The 22,949-nt window shown below is 43.1% G+C and overlaps 1 protein-coding gene across 1 annotated transcript; it reads left to right on the top strand.

The window, feature by feature from the left end:
* Positions 1–1,215: 1,215 nt before the first annotated feature.
* LOC120051701 (zona pellucida sperm-binding protein 3-like) lies at positions 1,216–22,675 on the top strand. The gene is made up of 8 exons (XM_038998588.1): positions 1,216–1,536; positions 1,624–1,742; positions 1,841–1,944; positions 2,180–2,357; positions 2,557–2,674; positions 2,877–2,959; positions 3,031–3,110; positions 22,602–22,675. Exons 1-8 carry the CDS (start codon positions 1,216–1,218, stop codon positions 22,673–22,675), a joined length of 1,077 nt encoding a protein of 358 aa, XP_038854516.1.
* The last annotated feature ends 274 nt before the right edge of the window (positions 22,676–22,949 follow it).

The following is a 22,949-nucleotide window of genomic DNA, read 5'->3' as shown; positions in this document are numbered from 1 at the left end:
CCTTATGCAAATGACTCAACACTTCAGCATACTTGACTGGGTGGCGAGCACTACACTCCCCTCTTAACAATGCTGAGTCCTTTCAGCAAACATTTTAATAGACTACAGACAATATTTCACTACAGTCAATATCCTAACGCCTAAACTTGTCATTTTACAGTAAACATGAACTACAGTGCAATAATTTGTCATTTAAGTACATCAACAGTATGTTTCTTTGTGTCACAACAGTCTTTCCAGAGTTAGCCCTGTAGCGAGCAGATCTTTTTTTACACCTTCCTCTCAAAGTCATTGTCTACATCTCTTCAGTCTCTCAGACGTAGTGTTTGGTGGGGCTGTGAGCTGCACGTTTGGTTTTGCTCTTCGGCGCCGGCATTGTGCAGCAGGTCTAGTGGTGTGGTGCGGCCCTTTGTGTGAGGAGTGGCAGGCCCTTCCAAAACATCAGTGTGGGAATAGGAGGGGGTAACATTGGGAGACCTTACATGTGCATCTTTGCTTGTGGGGGCAGCTGGTGCTTCAGAGTCCCTCTCCAGGTTGATTATTGGAATCAGGTGTGTTAGCTGGGGCTGGGGCAAAAGTGTGACGCCACTCAGGCCCCGAGGACTGGAGTTGCCCATCCCTGTAATAAAAGATACTTTGAAGCAGGGCTCTCCAACCCTGTTCCTGGAGAGTGACTTCCTGTAGGTTTTCGCTCCAACCCCAGCTGTAACTTACCTGATTAATCTTATCAACCAGTTAATTATTATAATCAGGTGTGCTAGATTAGTGTTGGATTGAAAACCTACTGGATGGCAGGAATAGATTTGGAGAGCCTTGCTTTAAAGTATTGACAGCTGTGCAGCTGTGTAACATGTCTGGAAGATCATTGTGTAAATCAAACAAGGGGTGGTCAAACTAAGACAAAAGGATACAAAATGGCAGTTCAGTGACACAGTGGTTGTTGTTAACATGTAAGAATTGTCAAGAAATATATAACGTAGAGGGGAAAAAAAGAAATCGCAATCAAAATAGAGAACAATGGAGTTTTGTATTAAAATCCTTCTGCTTCTTACTATAAGCTGTTCAGCTAAAGTTGAGAAGATTTTTCGGGGCGAAGAATCACACAGTCAAGCTGCAAATGCCCCTGGGAGATTTGTTCCACAGTACAGGCCTGCACCAGAACCAGCCAGCTTTCAACCAAGGCCTGTGCAATGGCCCGCCAGGGTCCAGACACCGATGCAAGTTCAAAAACCTTTCCTCCAGTCAAAGCAGACCTTCAATGAGCCTTTGACCTGGAGATATCCTGAAGATCCAGTCAAAGAGGTGCAGTTGGCTATTGATGAGCAGAGACCGCTGCCTGTGCCTGCCAGTAGCGTTGCAGTTCAATGTGGGGAGACTGCTGCTCGTGTGGAAGTCAAGAGAGATCTGCTCGGTATCGGCCAACTCATTCACCCAGCGGATCTTACTTTGGGAGGCTGTGCTGTCACTGGGGAGGATACTTCCGCTCAAGTTCTGATCTTTGTCACTGAGCTGCACGAATGTGGCAGCACTCTGACGGTAACATTGAGCATTAGCGTCGTTATGACTTTTCTAGGTTGACTACCATTGATTTTCTGACAATGCCGTTTGCTGCTCTGATTCCAGATGACTGAAGATTCACTTGTCTATGTCTTCACACTCCGTTATACACCAGCCACCCTGGGCAGCAGCCCCATTGTTCGGACTAGAGAAGTGGTGGTCTGGGTTGAGTGCCACTATCCAAGGTGAGTTGACTACACCTGCGTTGTGGAGTTTAAATGTATTTTGTCAGTTCAATCAACTTCGGATACACTTCCTTGGACTATTGGTTTCACCTTTACAGAAAGCATGATGTGAGCAGCGGTTCAGTGAAGCCCACCTGGAATCCCTATGCCTCCACTAAGGTTGCAGAGGAGCTCCTCTACTTCTCCCTGAGGCTAATGACTGGTGAGTAACGGCTTGTCCTTGCCTTATTGGCATTGCTCTTGACAGGCATTGACTTAAGTGCTGTCTCTGCACTTGTTTGTAAACTATGGTGGTGCCAACTGAGGTAGGGGTGAGGTGGCTACCCCAGAGTACAAAAGGATGGCAGTTATATTTGCCATGATAAAACCACACTGCTGATAAACTAGAGCAGGGTCTGACTTGGAATGAGTATTAGACTGTTGCTTTGTCTTCGCAGACAACTGGCAGTTGGAGAGACCCAGCAAAGAGTACGTCCTTGGAGATAATATTAACTTTGAAGCTTCTGTCGTCCAGTTCTACCATGTGCCCCTCCGAGTCTTTGTGGACAACTGTGTAGCCACAGTCATCCCAAACACCAACACTGTCCCAAGATATGCCTTCATCGAGAACCGTGGGTGAGTATCCTTTGTAAGGTACTTGATCTAGTTCAAAGACTATTTGCTTTAATATTTTGCTGAAGATGGGCATTTCACATTTCCCCACCCCCCACCTGCCCGCCCACTCAGGCTTCAGCTACACGGCCATCTTGAATGGCATCCCTCCAGAGTTTCAGCAGTGTATGTAGTCTCATTTTTATATTTTTGTGCCCTTCAGTTGTCTGGTCGACACCAAGCTGACAGGCTCCAGGTCCCAGTTCATACCTCGCACCATGGATGACACGCTCCAGTTCCAGATAGAAGCCTTTAGGTTTCATGTTGTGAACACTGGCTCGGTGAGTAGTTAATCCTGAGATCTTCTGCAAATTAGCTTTGGAATGTCCCAATTATAGAATTGTCTGTTTTGATGAACTTCAATCAAAAATGCTATGCCCAATATGGCTGGTGTTGTACCCAACATGACGTTGCTTTGCATTAGTGTCTAATCTACTAAGTCTTATGTGGTACCAATGCTGAGACTTCAACAAATTCCAACAGCTATACATTACCTGCCTCCTGAAAGCCACAACAGCTTCAGCCCCTATTGATCATGAGTACAAGGCTTGTTCCTTCTCGAATGGGTAAGTCTGGGTATATATGGCAGGGTGTGAACTTTGCTTGTACATACTATATGCAACACTGTTTTCCACAGATGGAGCGAGGCCAGTAGGAAAGACCAGGCGTGTGGCTGCTGTGACACAGACTGTGGCTTGAGAAGGGAACCGGATCCAGGTACATGTGCACTGCAGTCCAGTGTTTGTCATTCCTGTTGATTGCCTGGGGTGCACATTTTTGTCCTAATCAAGTACCTACAGACTTGATTCACCTAAGCCCTTGGCTGTATTCTGTTAGTGCTGGGCTGGAATAAAGTGCACCCTCTGCGTAAAGTATTTTTTCTGTCTTTTTTGCTATATCGGACCCCAGTAAGACTAGCTGTTGGTGTCGGCTAATGGATCCTAATAAATCAAATCAGGATGGTTTTCTGCTCTTCCTAGGTTTCCGGTGGGAGCAAGAAGCGTCGCTTGGTCCTCTCAACGTCAAAGAAAAGCTTCTTGACTGATGGCCTATTTAATCATTTGGATTGACTTTCCTGCTGAAAAAATACATTATGGATGATTAAAAAATATGGATTTGAAGGGTTTTGTCTTGAGTGTTTTGTTCATGAGCTTTTGTAACATATAACTAGGTCTAAAATGAAGTACTTATCTTTTTGCTTGCTAGCTACTCTGACAGTTTAACAAGAGGTGGTAGCTAAGCTTGTTTACAAACAAATTGGTGAATGTGCTAAACGGCTACCTAGCTAGGTTACTGTGGCTAGCCAAAAAGAGCTTGTTTTGGAAGTTATCTTGATAAGTATTTTCACCATAGGATTTTAACATTCAAAGCTACTGGGAAAAGTCCGTGGCAGGTAATGTCACCTTAGCTTGCTACAGAACTTCTGCGTTATTGGGGGTACTTGTGTCTTATCAGCCTACACCACTGCACAAACCTGTTACTATGACTAGTGTACCATTGTCAACAAATGACTGCCTTCTGAACACGTTCAATTTGGTTATCCTAAGTTGTTTGGACAGTCTGTAGTCTGATTTGAGCATAAAAGCCTGCAGTGTGACTACGGCTTTAAACTATTACAATCACAAGAAGTATCTTAACCTTTTAATACCAAAATATGACTTGCACAATTTCCCATCAACCTCTGGGGGAGGGCATAGAAGCAGTCCTTCCCAAAGTATTGTAGCTAGCCCCTAAAATGTCCTGTGAATCACTGGACTGGAACTTTGCAAGTTACGTTAGAGCGTCACATATTCTATAGTAAGAATAGTAGCCTATACCACACCATTGCAGGCTGCACTGAACTACTGGTGTTAAATACGGTGTTCTGGTCATAAAGAAAGGTGCGGCTGGCTTCTGAGTTAAGTGTGCATTGTGTCAAGCAGTGCAGCTTGGTTGGGTTGTGTTTCGGATGGACAAATGGCTCTCAACCTTCGCCTCTCCCGAGTCCATACGGGAGTTGCAGCGATGATACAAGACTGTAACTACCAATTGGCTACTGAAAAAGGGGGTAAAAAATATATTAAAAAGGATTCAGACCCTTTGCTATGAAACTTGAAATTGAGCTCAGGTGCCTCCTGTTTCCATTGATCATCCTTGAGAGGTTTTTTCAACTTCATTCGAGTCCACCTGTGGTAAATTCAATTGATTGGACATGATTTGGAAAGGCACATACCTGTCTATATAAGGTCTCACAATTGACAGTACGTCAGAGCAAAAAACAAGCCATGAGATCGAAGGAATTGTCCGTAGTGCTCAGAGACAGGATTGTGTTGAGGCACAGATCTGGGGAAGGGTACCAAAAAATGTCTGCAGAATTGAAAGGTCCCCAAGAACACAGTGGCCTCCATCATTCTTAAATGGAAGAAGTTTGGAACCACCAAGACTCTTCCTAGAGTTGGCCCTCCGGCCGAACTGAGCAATCGTGGGTGCAGCTGCAGCTGTACATAGTCCATCGGTATATAGCCCACCCAATTTACCTACCTCATCCCCATACTGTTTTCATTTATTTACTTTTCTGCTCTTTTGCACACCAGTATCTCTATTTGCACATGATCATCTGATGATTTATCACCCCAGTGTTAATCTGCTAAATTGTAATTATTTGCTCCTATGGCCTATTTATTGCCTACCTCATGCCTTTTGCACACATTGTATATAGATTCTCTTTTTTTTTTCTTTTTTTCCCCTACTATGTTATTGACTTGTTTATTGTTTACTCCATGTGTAACTCTGTGTTGTTGTCTGTTCACACTGCTATGCTTTATCTTGGCCAGGTCGCAGTTGCAAATGAGAACTTGTTCTCAACTAGCCTACCTGGTTAAATAAAGGTGAAATAAAAATTTAAAAAAGGGCCTTGGTAAGGGAGGTGACCAAGAACCTGATAGAGCTCTAGAGTTCCTCTGTGGAGATGGGAGAACCTTTCAGAGGGACAACCATCTCTGCAGCTTTGGAAGCCACTCCTCAGTGAAAGGCACATGACAGCCCGTTATGAGTTTGCCAAAAGGTACCTAAAGACTCTCAGACTGTGAAAAACAAGATTCTCTGGTCTGATGAAAGCATGATTGAACTCTTTGGCCTGAATGCCAAGAGTCGTGTCTGGAGGAAACCTGCCACCATCCCTACAGTGAAGCATGCTGGTGGCAGCAACACATCATTTTTTCAGCGGTAAGGACTGGGAGACTAGTCAGGATCGAGGCAAAGATGAACGGAGCAAAGTACAGAGAGATCCTTGATGAAAACCTGCTCCTGAGTGCTCAGAACCTCAGACTGGGGTGAAGGTTCACCTTCCATCAGGACAACGACCCTAAGCACACAGCCAAAACAATGTAGGCGTGGCTTCGGGACCAGTCTCTGATTGTCCTTGAGTGGCCCAGCCTGAGCCTGGACTTGAACCTGATCAAATATCTCTAGAGAGACCTGCAAATAGCTGTGCAGCAACACTCCCCATCCAACTTGACAGAGCTTGAGAGGATCTGCAAAGAAGAATGGGAGAAACTCCCCAAATACAGGTGTGCCAAGCTTGATGCGTCATACCCAAGAAGACTTGAGGCTGTAATCGCTGCCCAAGGTGCTTCAACAAAGTACTGAGTAAAGGGTCTGAATACTTATGTAAATGTCATATGAGGGGTTTTTGTATATAAAAATGCTAAAATTAAAAAATGTTTTTTGCTTTGCCATTATGGGATATTGTGTGTAGCTTGATGAGGGGGTAAAAATTATTTAATCTATTTTATAATATTGGTCTAACTTAATAAGATGTGTAAAAGTCAAGGGGTCTGAATACTTTCCGAAAGTATTCTTTCGGATGTGCATGTGCTTGGATGGTTTCACTGCTTACAAATATCTGGGCATCTGGATAGCTGTCTTTTAAAAAGCATATTGCAGAGTTAGGCTGACGTGTACTCAGAGCATGCGCAGACCAACTGGCAAGTGTCTTTACTGACATTTTCAACCGTGAACGAGTCTTTAATACCTACATGTTTCAAGCAGACTGCCATAGTCCCTGTGCCCAAGAAAGCGAAGGTAACCTGCCTAAAACACTACCGCCCCATAGCACTTACGTCGGTAGCCATGAGGTGCTTTCAAAGGCTGGTCATGGTCTAGGGTTTCTGGGATAATGGTGTTGATGTGAGCCATGACCAGCCTTTCAAATGTTTTCATGGCTACAGACGTGAGTGCTACGGGTTGGTAGTAATTTAGGCAGGTTACCTTAGTGTTCTTGGGCACAGAGACTATGGTGGTCTGCTTGACAGACTCAGACAGGGAGAGGTTGAAAATGTCAGTGAAGACACTTGCCAGTTGGTCAGTGCATGCTCCGAGTACACGTCCTGGTAATCCGTCTGGCCCAGTGGCCTTGTGAATGTTGACCTGTTTAAATGTCTTACTCACATCGGCTGCGGGGAGAGCGTGATCACAAAGTCGTCCGAACAGCTGATGCTCTCATGCATCTTTCAGTATTACTTGCCTCGAAGCGAGCATAGAAGTTATTTACAGTGGCTTATGAAAGTATTCACCCCCTTAGCATTTTTCCAATTTTGTTGCCTTACAACCTGGAATTAAAATCGATTTTTGGGGGGTTTGTATCATTTGATTTAGACAACATGCCTACCACTTTGAAGATACAAAATATTTTTTGGTGTGAAACAAACAAGAAATAAGACAAAAAAACTGAGAACTTGAGCGTGCATAACTATTCACCCCCAATGTCAATACTTTGTAGAGCCACCTTTTACAGTAATTACAGCTGCAAGTCTCTTGGGGTATGTCTCTATACGCTTGGCACATCTAGTCACTGAGATTTTTGCCCATTCTTCAAGACAAAACTGCTCCAGCTCCTTCAAGTTGGATGGGTTCCACTTGTGTACAGCAATCTTTAATAAGTCATATCACAGATTCTCAATTGGATTGAGGTCTGACCTTTGACTAGGCCATTCCAAGTCATTTAAATGTTTCCCCCTAAACCACATGTGTTGCTTTAGCAGTGTGATTAGGGTCATTGTCCTGCTGGAAGGTGAACCCCCGTCCCAGTATCAAATCTCTGGCTGAAACTGGTTTCCCTCAAGAATTTCCCTGTATTTAGCGCCATCCATCATTCCTTCAATTCTGACCAGTTTCCCAGTCCCTGTTAATGAAAAACATCCCCACAGCATGATGCTGCCTCCACCATCCTTCACCTGTGAGGATGGTGTTCTCGGAGTGATTGGATGATGTTCTCGGGGTGATGAGAGGTGTTGGGTTTGCGCCAGACATAGCTTTTTTCTTGATGGCCAAAAAGCTGCATTTTTGTCTCATCTGACCTAAGTACCTTCTTCTATATGTTTGGGGAGTCTCCCACATGCCTTTTGGCGAACACCGAACATGTTTGCTTATTTCTTTATTTAACCTCTCTAGGGGGTGTGGGACGGTAACATCCCACCTGCCCAACATCTAGTGAAATTGCAGAGCGCCAAATTCAAAAACAGAAATACTCATTATAAAAATTCATAAAACATACAAGTGTTATACATTGGTTTAAAGATTAACTTCTTGTTAATCCAACCACAGTGTCAGATTTCAAAAAGGCTGTACGGCGAAAGCATACCATGTGATTATCTGAGAACATAGTCCAGCAGACAAATCATTACAAACAGTTACCAGCCAAGTAGAGGAGTTACACAAGTCAGAAATAGCGATAAAATGTATCACTTACCTTTGATGATCTTCATATGGTTGCACTCACAAGACTCCCATTTACTCAATAGATGTTCGTTTTGTTCGATAAAGTCCCTCTTTATATCCAAAAACCTCAGTTTTGTTCGCGCGTTTTGTTCAGTAATCCACAGGCTCAAAGGCAGTCAAAACAGGCAGACGAAAAATCCGAAAAGTATCAGTAAAGTTTGTAGAAACATGTCAAACGATTTTTAAAATCAATCCTCAGGTTGTTTTTAGTCATAATAATCAATCATATTTAAATCGGACAAAAGCTTCGTCGATATAAAAGGAAAACAAGAAAGGGGCGCTCTCGGTCGTGCGTAGTAAGAAAAAACCTCTGGGACACTGCAGGGTCCACTCATTCAGAGTGGTCTTACTCCCTCCTTTTTCAGCATACAAGCCTGAAACAATTTTTAAAGACTGTTGACATCTAGTGGAAGCCATAGGAAGTGCAATTTGAGTCCTAAGTCAATGGAATCTGTATAGGCAGTCAATGGAAAACTACAAACATTTAAAAAATCCCACTTCCTGGATGGATTTTTCTCAGGTTTTCGCCTGCCATATCAGTTCTGTTATACTCACAGACATTATTTTAACAGTTTTGGAAACTTTAGAGTGTTTTCTATCCAAATCTGATGGACAGAAAACACTCTAAATGATATGCATATCCTAGCTTCTGGGCCTGAGTAACAGGCAGTTTACTTTGGGCACGCTTTTCATCCAAAATTCCAAATGCTGCCCCCTACCCTACTTAGGAGTTTTGGATACGAGTGATGGACATATGACTTACATATTCCAACCTGAGGATTCAACTGTGAAGATTTTCACAGACAGCGGTCCCAAACCCCTTTATCATGCAAAACCCGGGAGTTTTTCTCCTGCGCTGCGTATGAGAGAATGGCTTAAGATAAGGCTGGCACTCTGTCAAATTGAACAGGCCCTGAGTGGTACAACCCTGCCAGGCTATGCATTGGAAGAGCTTGTGTGCGGGCACAGTGATTTGAAAGCCATAATGATCTCTTCAATGGCGTATAGCCCCGACTCCAAAGTGACAATTTTAGCATGTGAACAATATGATAGTACAAATGCGACGATATCTGTCAGTTCATATGTATTTTCCAAAGCCTGCAAGGATGTAAACTTTTTTATGCCAGTGTTTAGCTTTAAATGGATTGATTACCCTATATTTATAACCCTGATGAATAAGCTGGACAGTCTTTTCCAAAATCGTGAACAATTACGTCGCTGGCCGCTTCTATCCTTAAGACATACCCAGGGTCTACATGCAAGACGTTTGATCTATCCATGGAGTGAAAACTTACGGAGCCTTGATGGCGCGTGCAAGAAAGTCTGTCTTGACAACGGTGAATTGGAGACGGATGGATGTCAGGGCTAACCTATAGCCGGGCCCTTTATCTGTAAGAAAGGAATAGTAAAAATGTTTAAATAATTATAGCATGTTTTAAAAGGTCTGTACTAAAGATTTAGAATTAAATATAGGGTATTAATGCTATATCTCACCCCTTAACGAACGGGAATCTCTCGTTTTCTTTCTCGCCCCGGTATGTCGCGGAGAAAAGGTATTTTTGGGAAAATGGGCATGTGCATTTCAAAACAATGTCTTATTTTAATAAACGAATACAGTCTTGCCTACAACAGCATGTTATAAACATTTAAAGGTTATTAAAAGTGTAGTACTGTGTCTGGTAATGATGTATAACTGTTGTACAACAATGTCTATACATAAAAAACATTATTGCATGTTTCAATATTGCGCAGTAAAATTGTTTTGTATTAATTATAACATGTTTTAAAAAGGTCTGTACTAAATATTATGAATTAAATAAATGGTTTTAAAGCGGTATCTCACCTTTAACGAAGGGGCTCTGGCTTTTCGCTCTATCAACATGCATGTCCCGGAGAAAAAGGCTTTCGGAAAAGACTTGTGCGTGCGCGGGGGTGTGTGCGTGTGCGGGACATGTATGTGTGTGTGTTTCAAAACAAAGGTGAGTGGGGGTGTCTGTCTCTGCATGGGGCATTTGAAACCAAAAAGGTGTGTGAGGCTGTTTAGGATTGTGTGTGCGTCTCTTCAATTGGGCTTGGCACTTTCGATTCATTACCACACATGCCTTTCAAATACGTATTTATCTCACCCCAGAGGATGTGGGGGGGGTAAAAAGTCAAACAACCCCGGCAGAATATATCATGTCTAGACAACCTCCTACGGTTCCATAATCAGCGCATATACTAACAGCCACCCCACCCCGGTCTATAAATTTACATCGGACACCCCCCAAGCTGCTACCCCTGAGGTTGTAGGAAATCAAAAGAAAATACCGGCAGACAGAATATGTCGAGACATCCCTCCTGTTGTTTTTGGGTCTCTAAACATTCTGGGGTACTATATGACCATTTTTGCATACAGGATGTCGCCTGAAAAACATCACCTCCGCTCTGTAAACTCATTACAGACTATCTCTCATTAGAGACACGACCGCGGAGTGAGGCTAGCGTGTCACGTTCGTTGAATGGAGGAGACCAAGGCGCAGCGTGATGTGAATACAGTCTTCTATTTACTTACGAAGACACACTAAACAAACTATACAAAACAACGTGACGCTATATATAAACAAGTGCAGACACAGGCAACTAACCATAGACAATTTTTTACCAAGGTGGCTTAGCAGTTCAGACGTATTTTTCCGTGTTGTCGTGTCGTGTCCTGTATATATATATATTTACACCTTTTCTTCACATATCTTTTATTTATTTTATTATCCAAGAACTCAACTACAAAAGCTTTCCTGCAAAAGCTTTCCTGCAACCCGCTTCACCAATTACAATAAGTACTATTTACCTCAATCTGAAAATCCATCGTGGAAGATAGCCAGGGGCTAATTCAGAAGCTAGCCTGAAAGCTAACCAGAAGCTACTCCGATAGCTAGCCAGAAGCTAATCTGTAGCTGCCCCGAAATTAGCCGGTTTGCTGGCTAGCGTTGGTGTTTCAGCTGCCCACGTTTTGCGGTCATCAGCTATTCCTCTAGCTCGATAATCTACCGGCACTTTTGTGCAACGCGACTCGGACCGGAGCATTCCGGGACTTTTTTTCTCTCAGTTTCCCCGGATTCCAACCGCAGCCTCTGGACACTTGCACCTTGATTTCGCAGCTAGCTAGCTGCATACCGTGTGACTATTGGCTTACGTCGACCCCGGAGCTAACTCAAATCATGCTGGAGCTAGCCAGCTGAGGAGTTCCATCACCATCCGGACCCGTTTCTTTGTTGCTGCTGCAGATACGGAACCCCACCGGGCCTTCACGACTGACTGCCGACGTTATCTGCCCGAGGGATTTATCCAACCGGCACCTCCGTCCCGGCGTTACCTGAACGCTCATCTGAGGCCCGCTAATCGTTAGCTGTCTTATCGGCTGCTATCTGAACAAAACCCCACTACACGGAACCTACCGACGGAAACGCACGAGGTATCTACAAACAGACCTCCATCCTATGCTGCTACCGATAGCCATATACCCGGCCAGCTGTCTGGATCGCCACGACCCCTACCAACCTCTACTCACTGGACCCTTATTTATCACTCGATTAAGCTTGCCTCTCCTTAATGTAAATATGCCTTGTCCATTGCTGTTCTGGTTAGTGTTTATTGGCTTATTTCACTGTAGAGATTCTAGCCCTGCTCTCTATACCATATCCAACCCTGCAGTTCCACCACCCACATATGCGATGACATCACCTGGTTTCAATGATGTTTCTAGAGACAAGATCTCTCTCATCATCACTCAATACCTAGGTTTACCTCCACTGTATTCACATCCTACCATACCTTTGTCTGTACATTATTCCTTTAAACTATTTTATCGCCCCCAGAAACTTCCTTTTACTCTCTGCTCTGGTAGCTCTAGGCGACCAATTCTCATAGCTTTTAGCCGTACCATTATCCTACTTCTCCTCTGTTCCTCTGGTGATGTAGAGGTGAATCCAGGCCCTGCAGTACCTGGCTCCACTCCTATTCCCCAGGCGCTCTCTTTTGATGACTTCTGTAACCGTAATAGCCTTGGCTTCATGCATGTTAACATTAGGAGCCTCCTCCCTAAGTTTGTTTTGTTCACTGCTTTAGCACACTCTACCAACCCGGATGTTTTAGCCGTGTCTGAATCCTGGCTTAGAAAGACCACCAAAAATTCAGACATTTTTATCCCCAATTACAATATTTTCAGACAAGATAGAACGGCCAAAGGGGGCGGTGTTGCAATCTACTGCAAAGACTGCCTGCAGAGTTCTGTTATACTATCCAGGTCTGTTCCCAAACAATTTGAACTTCTACTTTTAAAAATCCACCTCTCTAAAAACAAGTCTCTCACCGTTGCCGCCTGCTATAGACCACCCTCTGCCCCCAGCTGTGCTCTGGACACTATATGTGAACTGATTGCCCCCCATCTATCTTCAGAGCTCGTGCTGCTAGGCGACCTAAATTTGAACATGCTCAACACCCCAGCCACCCTACAATCTAAGCTTGATGCCCTCAATCTCACACAAATTATTAATGAACCTACCAGGTACCACCCCAATTCCGTAAACACGGGTACCCTCATAGATATCATCCTAACAAACTTGCCCTCCAAATACACCTCTGCTGTTTTTAACCAAGATCTCAGCGATCACTGCCTCATTGCCTGCATCCGTAATGGGTCAGCGGTCAAACGACCTCCACTCATCACTGTCAAACGCTCCCTGAAACACTTCAGCGAGCAGGCCTTCCTAATTGACCTGGCCGGGGTATCCTGGAAGGATATTGATCTCATCCCGTCAGTAGAGGATGCCTGGTCATTTTTTAAAAATGCCTTCCTCACCATCCTGAATAAGCATGCCCCATTCAAGAAATTTAGAACCAGGAACAGATATAGCCCTTGGTTCTCTCCTGACCTGACTGCCCTTAACCAACAGAAAAACATCCTATGGCGTTCTGCATTAGCATCGAACAGCCCCCGTGATATGCAACTTTTCAGGGAAGCCAGAAACCAATATACACAGGCAGTTAGAACAGCCAAGGCTAGCTTTTTCAAGCAGAAATTTGCTTCCTGCAACACAAATTCAAAAAAGTTCTGGGACACCGTAAAGTCCATGGAGAATAAGAACACCTCCTCCCAGCTTCCAACCGCCCTGAAGATAGGAAACACTGTCACCACCGACAAATCCACTATAATTGAGAATTTCAATAAGCATTTTTCTACGGCTGGCCATGCTTTCCACCTGGCTACCCCTACCCGGGACAACAGCACTGCCCTCCCCTCTGCTACTCGCCCAAGCCTTCCCCATTTCTCTTTCTCCCAAATACAGTCAGCTGATGTTCTTAATGAGCTGCAAAATCTGGACCCTTACAAATCAGCCGGGCTAGATAATCTGGACCCTTTCTTTCTAAAACTATCTGCTGAAATTGTTGCCACCCCTATTACTAGCCTCTTCAACCTCTCTTTCGTGTCGTCTGAGATCCCCAAAGATTGGAAAGCAGCTGCGGTTATCCCCCTCTTCAAAGGGGGGGACACCCTTGACCCTAACTGCTACAGACCTATATCTATCCTACCCTGCCTTTCTAAGGTCTTCGAAAGCCAAGTCAACAAACAGATTACTGACCATTTCGAATCACACCACACCTTCTCCGCTATGCAATCTGGTTTCAGAGCTGGTCATGGGTGCACCTCAGCCACGCTCAAGGTCATAAACGATATCGTAACCGCCATCGATAGGAAACAATACTGTGCAGCCGTATTCATTGACCTGGCCAAGGCTTTTGACTCTGTCAATCACCACATCCTCATTGGCAGACTCGACAGCCTTGGTTTCTCTAATGATTGCCTCGCCTGGTTCACCAACTACTTCTCTGATAGAGTTCAGTGTGTCAAATCGGAGGGTCTGTTGTCCGGGCCTCTGGCAGTCTCTATGGGGGTGCCACAGGGTTCAATTCTTGGACCGACTCTCTTCTCTGTTTACATCAATGATGTCGCTCTTGCTGCTGGTGATTCTCTGATCCACCTCTACGCAGACGACACTATTCTGTATACTTCTGGCCCTTCTTTTGACACTGTGTTAACAACCCTCCAGGCGAGCTTCAATGCCATACAACTCTCCTTCCGTGGCCTCCAACTGCTCTTAAATACAAGTAAAACCAAATGCATGCTCTTCAACCGATCGCTGCCTGCTCCTGCCCGCCTGTCCAACATCACTACTTTGGACGGCTCTGACTTAGAATATGTGGACAACTACAAATACCTAGGTGTCTGGTTAGACTGTAAACTCTCCTTCCAGACCCACATCAAACATCTCCAATCCAAAGTCAAATCTAGAATTGGCTTCCTATTCCGCAACAAAGCATCCTTTACTCATGCTGCCAAACATACCCTTGTAAAACTGACCATCCTACCAATCCTCGACTTCGGTGATGTCATTTACAAAATAGCCTCCAAAACCCTACTCAATAAATTGGATGCAGTCTATCACAGTGCCATCCGTTTTGTCACCAAAGCCCCATATACTACCCACCACTGCGACCTGTACACTCTCGTTGGCTGGCCCTCGCTTCATACTCGTCGCCAAACCCATTGGTTCCAGGTCATCTACAAGACCCTGCTAGGTAAAGTCCCCCCTTATCTCAGCTCGCTGGTCACCATAGCAGCACCTACCCGTAGCACGCGCTCCAGCAGGTATATCTCTCTAGTCACCCCCAAAACCAATTCTTCCTTTGGACGCCTCTCCTTCCAGTTCTCTGCTGCCAATGACTGGAACGAACTACAAAAATCTCTGAAACTGGAAACACCTATCTCCCTCACTAGCTTTAAGCACCAGCTGTCAGAGCAGCTCATAGATTACTGCACCTGTACATAACCCATCTACAATTTAGCCCAAACAACTACCTCTTTACCTACTGTATTTATTTATTAATTTATTTTGCTCCTTTGCACCCCATTATTTCTGTCTCTACTTTGCACTTTCTTCCAATGCAAACCAACCATTCCAGTGTTTTTTTTAGTTTTTATTTTACTTGCTGTGTTGTACTCACTTCGCCTCCATGGCCTTTTTATATTTTTATTTATTTATACATATATCTGTTTGCCTTCACCTCCCTTATCTCACCTCACTTGCTCACATTGTATATAGACTTATTTTTTTATTTTTTTTCACTGTATTATTGACTATATGTTTGTTTTTACTCCATGTGTAACTATGTGTTGTTGTATGTGTCGAACTGCTTTGCTTTATCTTGGCCAGGTCGCAATTGTAAATGAGAACGTGTTCTCAATTTGCCTACCTGGTTAAATAAAGGTTAAATAAAAAATAAAATAAAAACAATAACCCACAAACTAAACTGGAAAATGGCAACCTAAATAGGATCCCCAATCAGAGACAACGATCAACAGCTGCCTCTGATTGGGAACCAATCTAGGCCACCATAGACCTACATATGCCTAGACTAACTACACACACCTAGACATAAATAAACCCTATACAATACCAAAACCCCTAGACAAGACAAAAACACACATGCCACCCTCGTCACACCCTGACCTAACCAAAATAATAAAGAAAACAAAGATAACTAAGGTCAGGGCGTGACATAGTGAAACAGATACTATCCATTCTGTACGAACGGCAAAAGCGCAACTCCAGACACAAGGCCAACAGCCCCAAAGAGTTATCAGCCCAGAACAGCTAAAAGATCATCTGTGAATCCGTCCTAATGGAGCTTTCTGAAGGTGAGTTAGTAAAAATAATATATTAGATTTGGATGCGTTAGGTATTTTCTGGGAATTGTTTGGATATTACAATTTGATATTATTGTAATATTAAACCGGCGTGATATGTTTTTTTAAAACGGGGGGGGACAATGATTTTTTAGGTAATATGTCAAATGCACGTATTCTTATAAGTTAAAATGTATCTATTTCGTATAAATATATTTGAATATTATCTAACGTTTGTAGGATATCCATCCTTTACCCAGTTGCTCCAGGGAATAAATGATTTGAGACAGCCTTCGTTAGAAGGGGATTCAGCGGAGCAAAACGTGTGCAGCCAGTCACCATCACACTATTTTCGACGTAAGTCCAACAATAAAATACATAAGAATGTTTATACATTAAAAACAAAAAGTGTGCACCCTATATTAAAAGCTATTTTTGTGTTTACAGCTGACAGACCGCAAAGAAGTATCCCGGCTGCATTATGTACTCTGAACGATTATGACGGAGACAATAAAATAGATGCTATTCTCCCGTTCTGTATGAACGTTTTTTCAAACAAACCGAGAACCGAGGCTATAACCGTCCCATCAACTCCCGCGGGAACCTCCACCCACTCGCTCCATATTCCAGACCCAAACAAGCAATGCAAAACTCAGGCACAAATGCATTGCGCAGAATCACCCCAGCCCCAGAAGTGTTACTGGGCCGGAAACGTACTGCTTCAAGAAACGGCGCTACATGGACACGGTATGAAGCCCTTATATATATATATATGTTATTAGTTATACATATTTTATTATTATTTATAAATTTTTATGATTGAATATGTTAAAACAATGACAAATAATGTTTTTTCAGACTCCACCGAGACATGCCCGGCAGAACCTGGAATGCCTGGTGAAAAAAGTCTAGAGACCACTGTTTCCGCGATTCGTCAGAACAGCCCGCGTCAAAAAAGCCGAGGTAATTTAATTATGTATTGTTAATATATCGTATTATATCTGAAATGTATTTGACATTTTTATCTAAAATATTTTATGTTTAATAATCTATTTTTTATATATTATTTTCTTTCAGACTCCGCCCCGGCGTATAACGGCACAGAAGACCATACACAACGAGAGCACGCGGAGGATTTCGGCGCACAGGACATCCCCAATAAAACACAGAAACCGGATGATTTCAAAGTTTTAAATGACATTTCAGAGGTAGACGACTTGATGTTATATGAAGCGGCCAACCTTCTTGATTCATCCATTTCTTTTGTAGAAACACCCAAACCTGAAATAGAACAAGCTAGGTTTCTCACAGCCTTTTCCAGGGCTCTAAAATCCAGAAAGGTTTTGCTACACAAACGAATGGGGGCTTTACTCGAGCGGCAATACAGTCAGGATCTATCCTTCTGGCATAGAACAATGCCCCATTTGTTAAACAGCATTCCGATTAAAAAACGCAAATACAGGCTCTAAAAACCTATATGTAACATGTATCCTTCCAGAATACCACAAGAACACACATCATTAATTACCCAAATGGATGAGCCAACAGACATAATTGAGACAGTTGAAACCCTGTTATCCCAGATTCCCGCCGAACTCCAAGCTTTACTTAACCAGAAGAATGAGGCTGGGGTAACAGACAAATTTCCGATAGATGAAACCCTGCTATCCCAGAATCTCGCAGAGCTCATAGAATTAATTAATCATATGAATGAGTCTGGGACGACCGATGAAAACCTGTTATCCCAGATCCCTGACGCACTCATATCGTTAATTAACTTCTTTGATATAGGGGGCAGCATTTTCACTTTTGGATGAATTGCGTGCCCATAGTGAACTGCCTCCTACTCTGTCCCAGATGCGAATATATGCATATTATTATTACTATTGGATAGAAAACACTCTGAAAATTCTAAAACTATTTGAATGATGTCTGTGAGTATAACAGAACTCATATGGCAGGCAAAAACCTGAGAAAAATCCAAACAGGAAGTGAGAATTCTGAGAAGGGTCGATGTTAAAGTCATCGCCTATTCAATTCCCTGTAATATATGGATTTGTTTGCACTTCCTACGCCTTCCACTAGATGTCAACAGTCTGTAGAACTCTGAATGAAGCCTCTAGTTTGATGTGGGGTCGGATGGGAGGTGTTTCAGTCACTGGTCTGGCAGATTGCCAGTTCTTGCTCACGCGCTTTCCTCATGATATCGCCTTGCGTTCCATTACTTATACAGACATGAAGAAATGCTCCGGTTGGAATGTTATTGGATATATATGATAACAACATCCTGAAGATTGATTCTCTACTAAGTTTGACCAGTTTATTCGACTTGTAATATAACTTTTTGAAGTTTTCGTCCAACGTTTGCCTGCATCTGCGCGAGCGTTTGGACACGTGTACTACACATGCTAGCAAAAGTAGCTAATTGGACATAAGTAATGGACATTATCGAACAAAACAACGATTTATTGTGGAACTAGGATTCCTGGCAGTGCATTCTGATGAACATAATCAAAGGTAAGGGAATATTTATGATGTAATTTCGTATTTCTGTTGACTCCAACATGGCGGAGAAATGTTGTTAAATCTGAGCCCTGTCTCAGATTCTTGCATGGTGTGCTTTTTACGTAAAGTTCTTTTTAAATCTGACACAGCGGTTGCATTAAGAACAAGTGTATCTTTAATTATTTGTAAAACATGTATCTTTCATCAAAGTTTATGATGAGTATTTCTATTATTTGACGTGGCTCTGCAATTACTCTGGATATTTTAGAGGCATTTCTGAACATGGCGCCAATGTAAAGCGAGATTTGTGGATATAAATATGCACATTATCGAACAAAACATAAATGTATTGTGTAACATGATGTCCTATGAGTGCCATCTGATGAAGATCATCAAAGGTTAGTGATTAATTTTATCTCTATTTCTGCTTTTTGATACTACTATCTTTTGCTGGGAAAATGGCTGTGTTTTTCTGTGGCTATGTACTGAGCTAACATAATTGTTTGGTGTGCTTTCCCCGTAAATCCTTTTTGAAATCAGACATGTTGGCTGGATTCACAACATGTGTAGCTTTAATTTGGTGTCTTTCATGTGTGATTTCATGAAGATTGATTTTTGTAGTAATATATTTGAATTTGGCGCGCTACATTTTTTCTGGATTTTGGCCAAGTGGGACGCTACCGTCCCACCTATCCCAGAGAAATTAACCAGATGAATGAGAGCATAAGATCTTCTACACAGGACCCCACACAGACCCCGCCATTAACTCCCATGTCCGAAGAGTCTGAAACGCAATACGATGTTTTTGAGAATTTCGAAAATGGTCTAATAAATCAGGAGGGAGATGGTCTCGATAGAAGTGTCCGGGTTGTGTTCCGAAATAAATTCAGCAATACAGAGATTCGACAGTTTTTCAATTTCACATGGCTGAATCAGAATCTTGACTATGCTGTGTTTTATGTGATGATATTGGGATACTCTGAACAAACTGTTAGACAGGGCAAGAGATTATGGCGAGCCTCGTGATGTCTTACAATTGGAAATTTGTGGAGATAGCATGCAAAACACTGTATCTCTTATTTTACCCAATAGCGAAGTAGATCTTGAACATTTTATAGCCCTGCTGGAACGACTTATTCAGTCAAATTTATCCGTCATAGCCGATAGGACCCTCGAGCTTGTAGTGCAAATAATACGTCAACCCCTGGGTGGTGGGGGGCAGAGAAGGAAACTAGATAGCCTAATGCAATCAGAAATCATGAGCAATAAAAGGGCATACCTCATAAACGTTCACAATCCTGGTAGTAAGCTATGCTTTGCAATAGGCCTAGCACATTTACTCAACCCAGGATGTACGGATCTAGCGGCGTTACAAAAGGCTAGAGAGCTCCAAATTGCCGTTGGTCTAGGTACACAGGATGCGGTGGCATTCTCGGACAGACAAATTTGAAAACTTGCTGAACATCACGATTGTGGTTTTGTACCACAGTAGAGCTAATGCAGCTCTCTTGAAATTCCAAAACAACCCACAACCTCATCCTCAGATTCTGTTATTTTATGTGCAAAACAACCATTATTATGCTATTACCAACATCACAGCGTTTTTAGGCGCACTCGTGCCGTTATAACTGTTCAGTATATCTTGATGAAAAATGTCCGATGCAACCCTTAAACCTGACACCCTGTGCGGATTGTCACCGCACATGTCGTTCGACCTACTGTTACGAAAAACACAAAATTGAAACATGGCACCCCAAGGCCTGTAAATCTGTAAGCAGTTAACAAGAAATGTCCAAAATGCCATTGCAATTACAACCTTAAAATAGACAACCCTAAACCTCTTGTGTGTGGAATCATACATTGCCCAATCTGTAAAGGGCCTTTGAAAAGCAGAGATGCTGAAGTGGTTCAAGAAGTGCCACACGAGTTTTATATTCAGCCCTTGGCTGAAGATGAACATTCAGAGAAATATGTGTTTTATGATTTTGAGACTAATCAGCAATCAGGAGTTCATTTGCCTATTTTTGTATCTACCATGACTTTCAAGGGTGATAAGTGGTCGGCAGAGGGGCACCAATTGTTCACTCCTCTTTCTAAAACACTTTAGAAAACCCCAGTACAGAAACGTCACATTTTTAGAGCACAATTCTAGAGCCTATGACTCTTACCTTCTTTTGAACCCCTTGATACAGCAAGGCGTTGCACCCAGTGTCAAACCTCAAGGTAGTAAAATCTTGTGTTTTGTAGACCCCGCCTTCAACCAGAGATACATTGACAGTTTAAGCTTCTTACCCATGAGATTGGCTCAAATGCCAGAGGCCTTGGGTTTTGAGAACTCTGTGAAAGGCTGGTTTCCCCGTTTCTTCACATCTGAGGAGAATCTACATTATATTGGAGCTTATCCCAGCCCCGAAATGTACTGGTGTGATCCCAAAGAGCGAGAGAGATTCATGACATGGTACGAGACAGTATTTTACAGCACTTTTGATTTCCACAAAGAGATGGACTCATACTGTGACAACGATGTAGTTATACTTCGTGAAGGATGCCTCAGATTCAGAGAATAGGTCATCAAAGATGCAGGCATTGACCCCTGGAGTTGTACAACTATTGCATCGGCATGCATGAAAACCTATCGTACACAATTTCTACCTACAGCATCTATAGCTATCCCCTCGCCTGACAACGCCAATTCAAGTCATACTCTAGTGGGTCCATTCAATGGTTGGAGTACTTGGCCCAGGATAAAGACATTTTTATTCAACATGCTTTGAATAGGGATGAGAAGGCGTTTGGGCCTTATCATGTAGATGGATACACACAGATTGACGGTGTTGAGACCGTGTTTGAGTACAGCGGTTGTTTCTTCCACGGTTGTAAATCTTGCTTTGTGCCCCAGGCCATGTGTGTCCTAACCCAAAATACTTTTGGGGAAATGTACCAAGAGTTTCAAGACAAATTGGAATCTGTACATGCTACTTACGGGTTAAAAGTGAATGTGATGTGGAAGCATGAGTGGACCGCACTCAAAAAGTCTGATCCTCATGTTCGAGCCTTCCTATCCAACTTTGACACACCAGAACCCTTGGAACCACGACAGGCCTTGGAGGCCGTACCAATGCTTTGACATTGAGGTATGTAGCGCAACCCGACGAGACAATAGGATATGTAGATTTTACATCTCTTTATCCTCGTGTAATGAGTTCCTCATGCTATCTTATGGGGCATCCTGAAATTATTCACCGCGACTTTGACTAACCCCAAAACTATTTTGGTCTGATCAAAACAACTGTCTACCCTCCTAGGGGTTTGTTTCTACCAGTGTTGCCTTACAAGGGACCTCAAGTGAAACTTTTCTTTCCCCTTTGTCACACCTGCAGTGAAAACTACAACCAGGAAAAGCCTTGTGATCACTCAGATCAAGAAAGAGCCCTGACAGGTGTATGGGTCACAGTTGAATTCTCTAAGGCTCTAGAGATGGGGTATCGTGTGGCCAAAATCTTTGAATTGTGGAACTTTTCCAGGAATTCAGACACACTTTTTAAAGAGTACATCAAGACCTTCTTGAGATGCAAGCAAATGGCTTCAGGCTATCCTTCATCGGTCACTGATCAAGAGAGCAAAGACAAGTACATTCAAGACTATCACGACTATCACGACAGAGAAGGCATACTTCTTGACCCTGACAGAATAGAGGTCAACAAAACCAAAATAAATGTGTCAAAATTGTACTTATTATACTCTCTTTGGTGGAAGCTTTCGCAGAGATGCAATATGCTAACAATGTCGATCATTAAAGACCCCGAAGAATTTTGGGAATTTGTATTTTCGGACCAATACGAAACTCCACATTTTTCATTCTTGAGTCAAGTCACAGTTTAGTGTGAACTCCTTTACTCCACCAGGCAAGAAACATATCCACAATTTCAATTTCATGTCACAGTTTAGTGTGAACCCCTTTACTCCACCCGGCAAGAAACATATCCCCACAAATAAAATGTTTATTTCTGTATGGTGATATCCAGATCCGCACAGCTCCCTGTCCTGGAACCCGCCCAGTCAGACTCTGCTAGGCAACATCAGCGATGGCCCTACCTCCAGTGCTAAACAATAGTGTCTTTCAGTGGCGTGGCAAAATGGTACAGAGAGAAAGAGTAGTGTAAGGGGAACAGAGGAAGATTGGTGCGTTGTACCAATGCCTCTCGATCCTCTGCTCTCAGGTCACCACTCAGCTCTACAGCCCCAGTTCATCATCAACGCAGCCACGCACATCCTAACTCAAATTTGCCAGTAAGACTTCTCGTCCCGCAGACACCGGTCCAGTGCGATCACAGCAACTGCCCCAGACATGGACACTTGCATAGGGGCCCGATCCCCACAGAGAGACATTCTCTGCTCAACTCCCAGCCCCGAACATCACAAAACACATAGCTTTTAAAGGAAATTATATCCAATCCCCAGCTACCTGACTGATTAGCTAACGCTCTGCAGGTGCGTCTGATCACACCAGCCCCGACATCCACTTATCTACCAATCCTTCTCATGACATAGCTATAGCGTAAAAAAAA

Source organism: Salvelinus namaycush, chromosome 8 (genome assembly GCF_016432855.1).
Source record: "Salvelinus namaycush isolate Seneca chromosome 8, SaNama_1.0, whole genome shotgun sequence".
Taxonomy (NCBI): domain Eukaryota; kingdom Metazoa; phylum Chordata; class Actinopteri; order Salmoniformes; family Salmonidae; genus Salvelinus; species Salvelinus namaycush.
Note: the sequence above shows the minus strand (reverse complement) of the source record. Positions and strands in the feature narration are given on the sequence as shown.

Excerpts from the sequence above, each read along its gene's own strand:
- LOC120051701 (XM_038998588.1), top strand. The coding sequence starts at position 1,216 with ATGCAAGTTCAAAAACCTTTCCTCCAGTCAAAGCAGACCTTCAATGAG. Across the intron at positions 1,743-1,840 it reads GTTGAGTGCCACTATCCAAG|AAAGCATGATGTGAGCAGCG; the intron begins GTGAGTTGACTA and ends TCACCTTTACAG. Across the intron at positions 2,358-2,556 it reads GCCTTCATCGAGAACCGTGG|TTGTCTGGTCGACACCAAGC; the intron begins GTGAGTATCCTT and ends TGTGCCCTTCAG.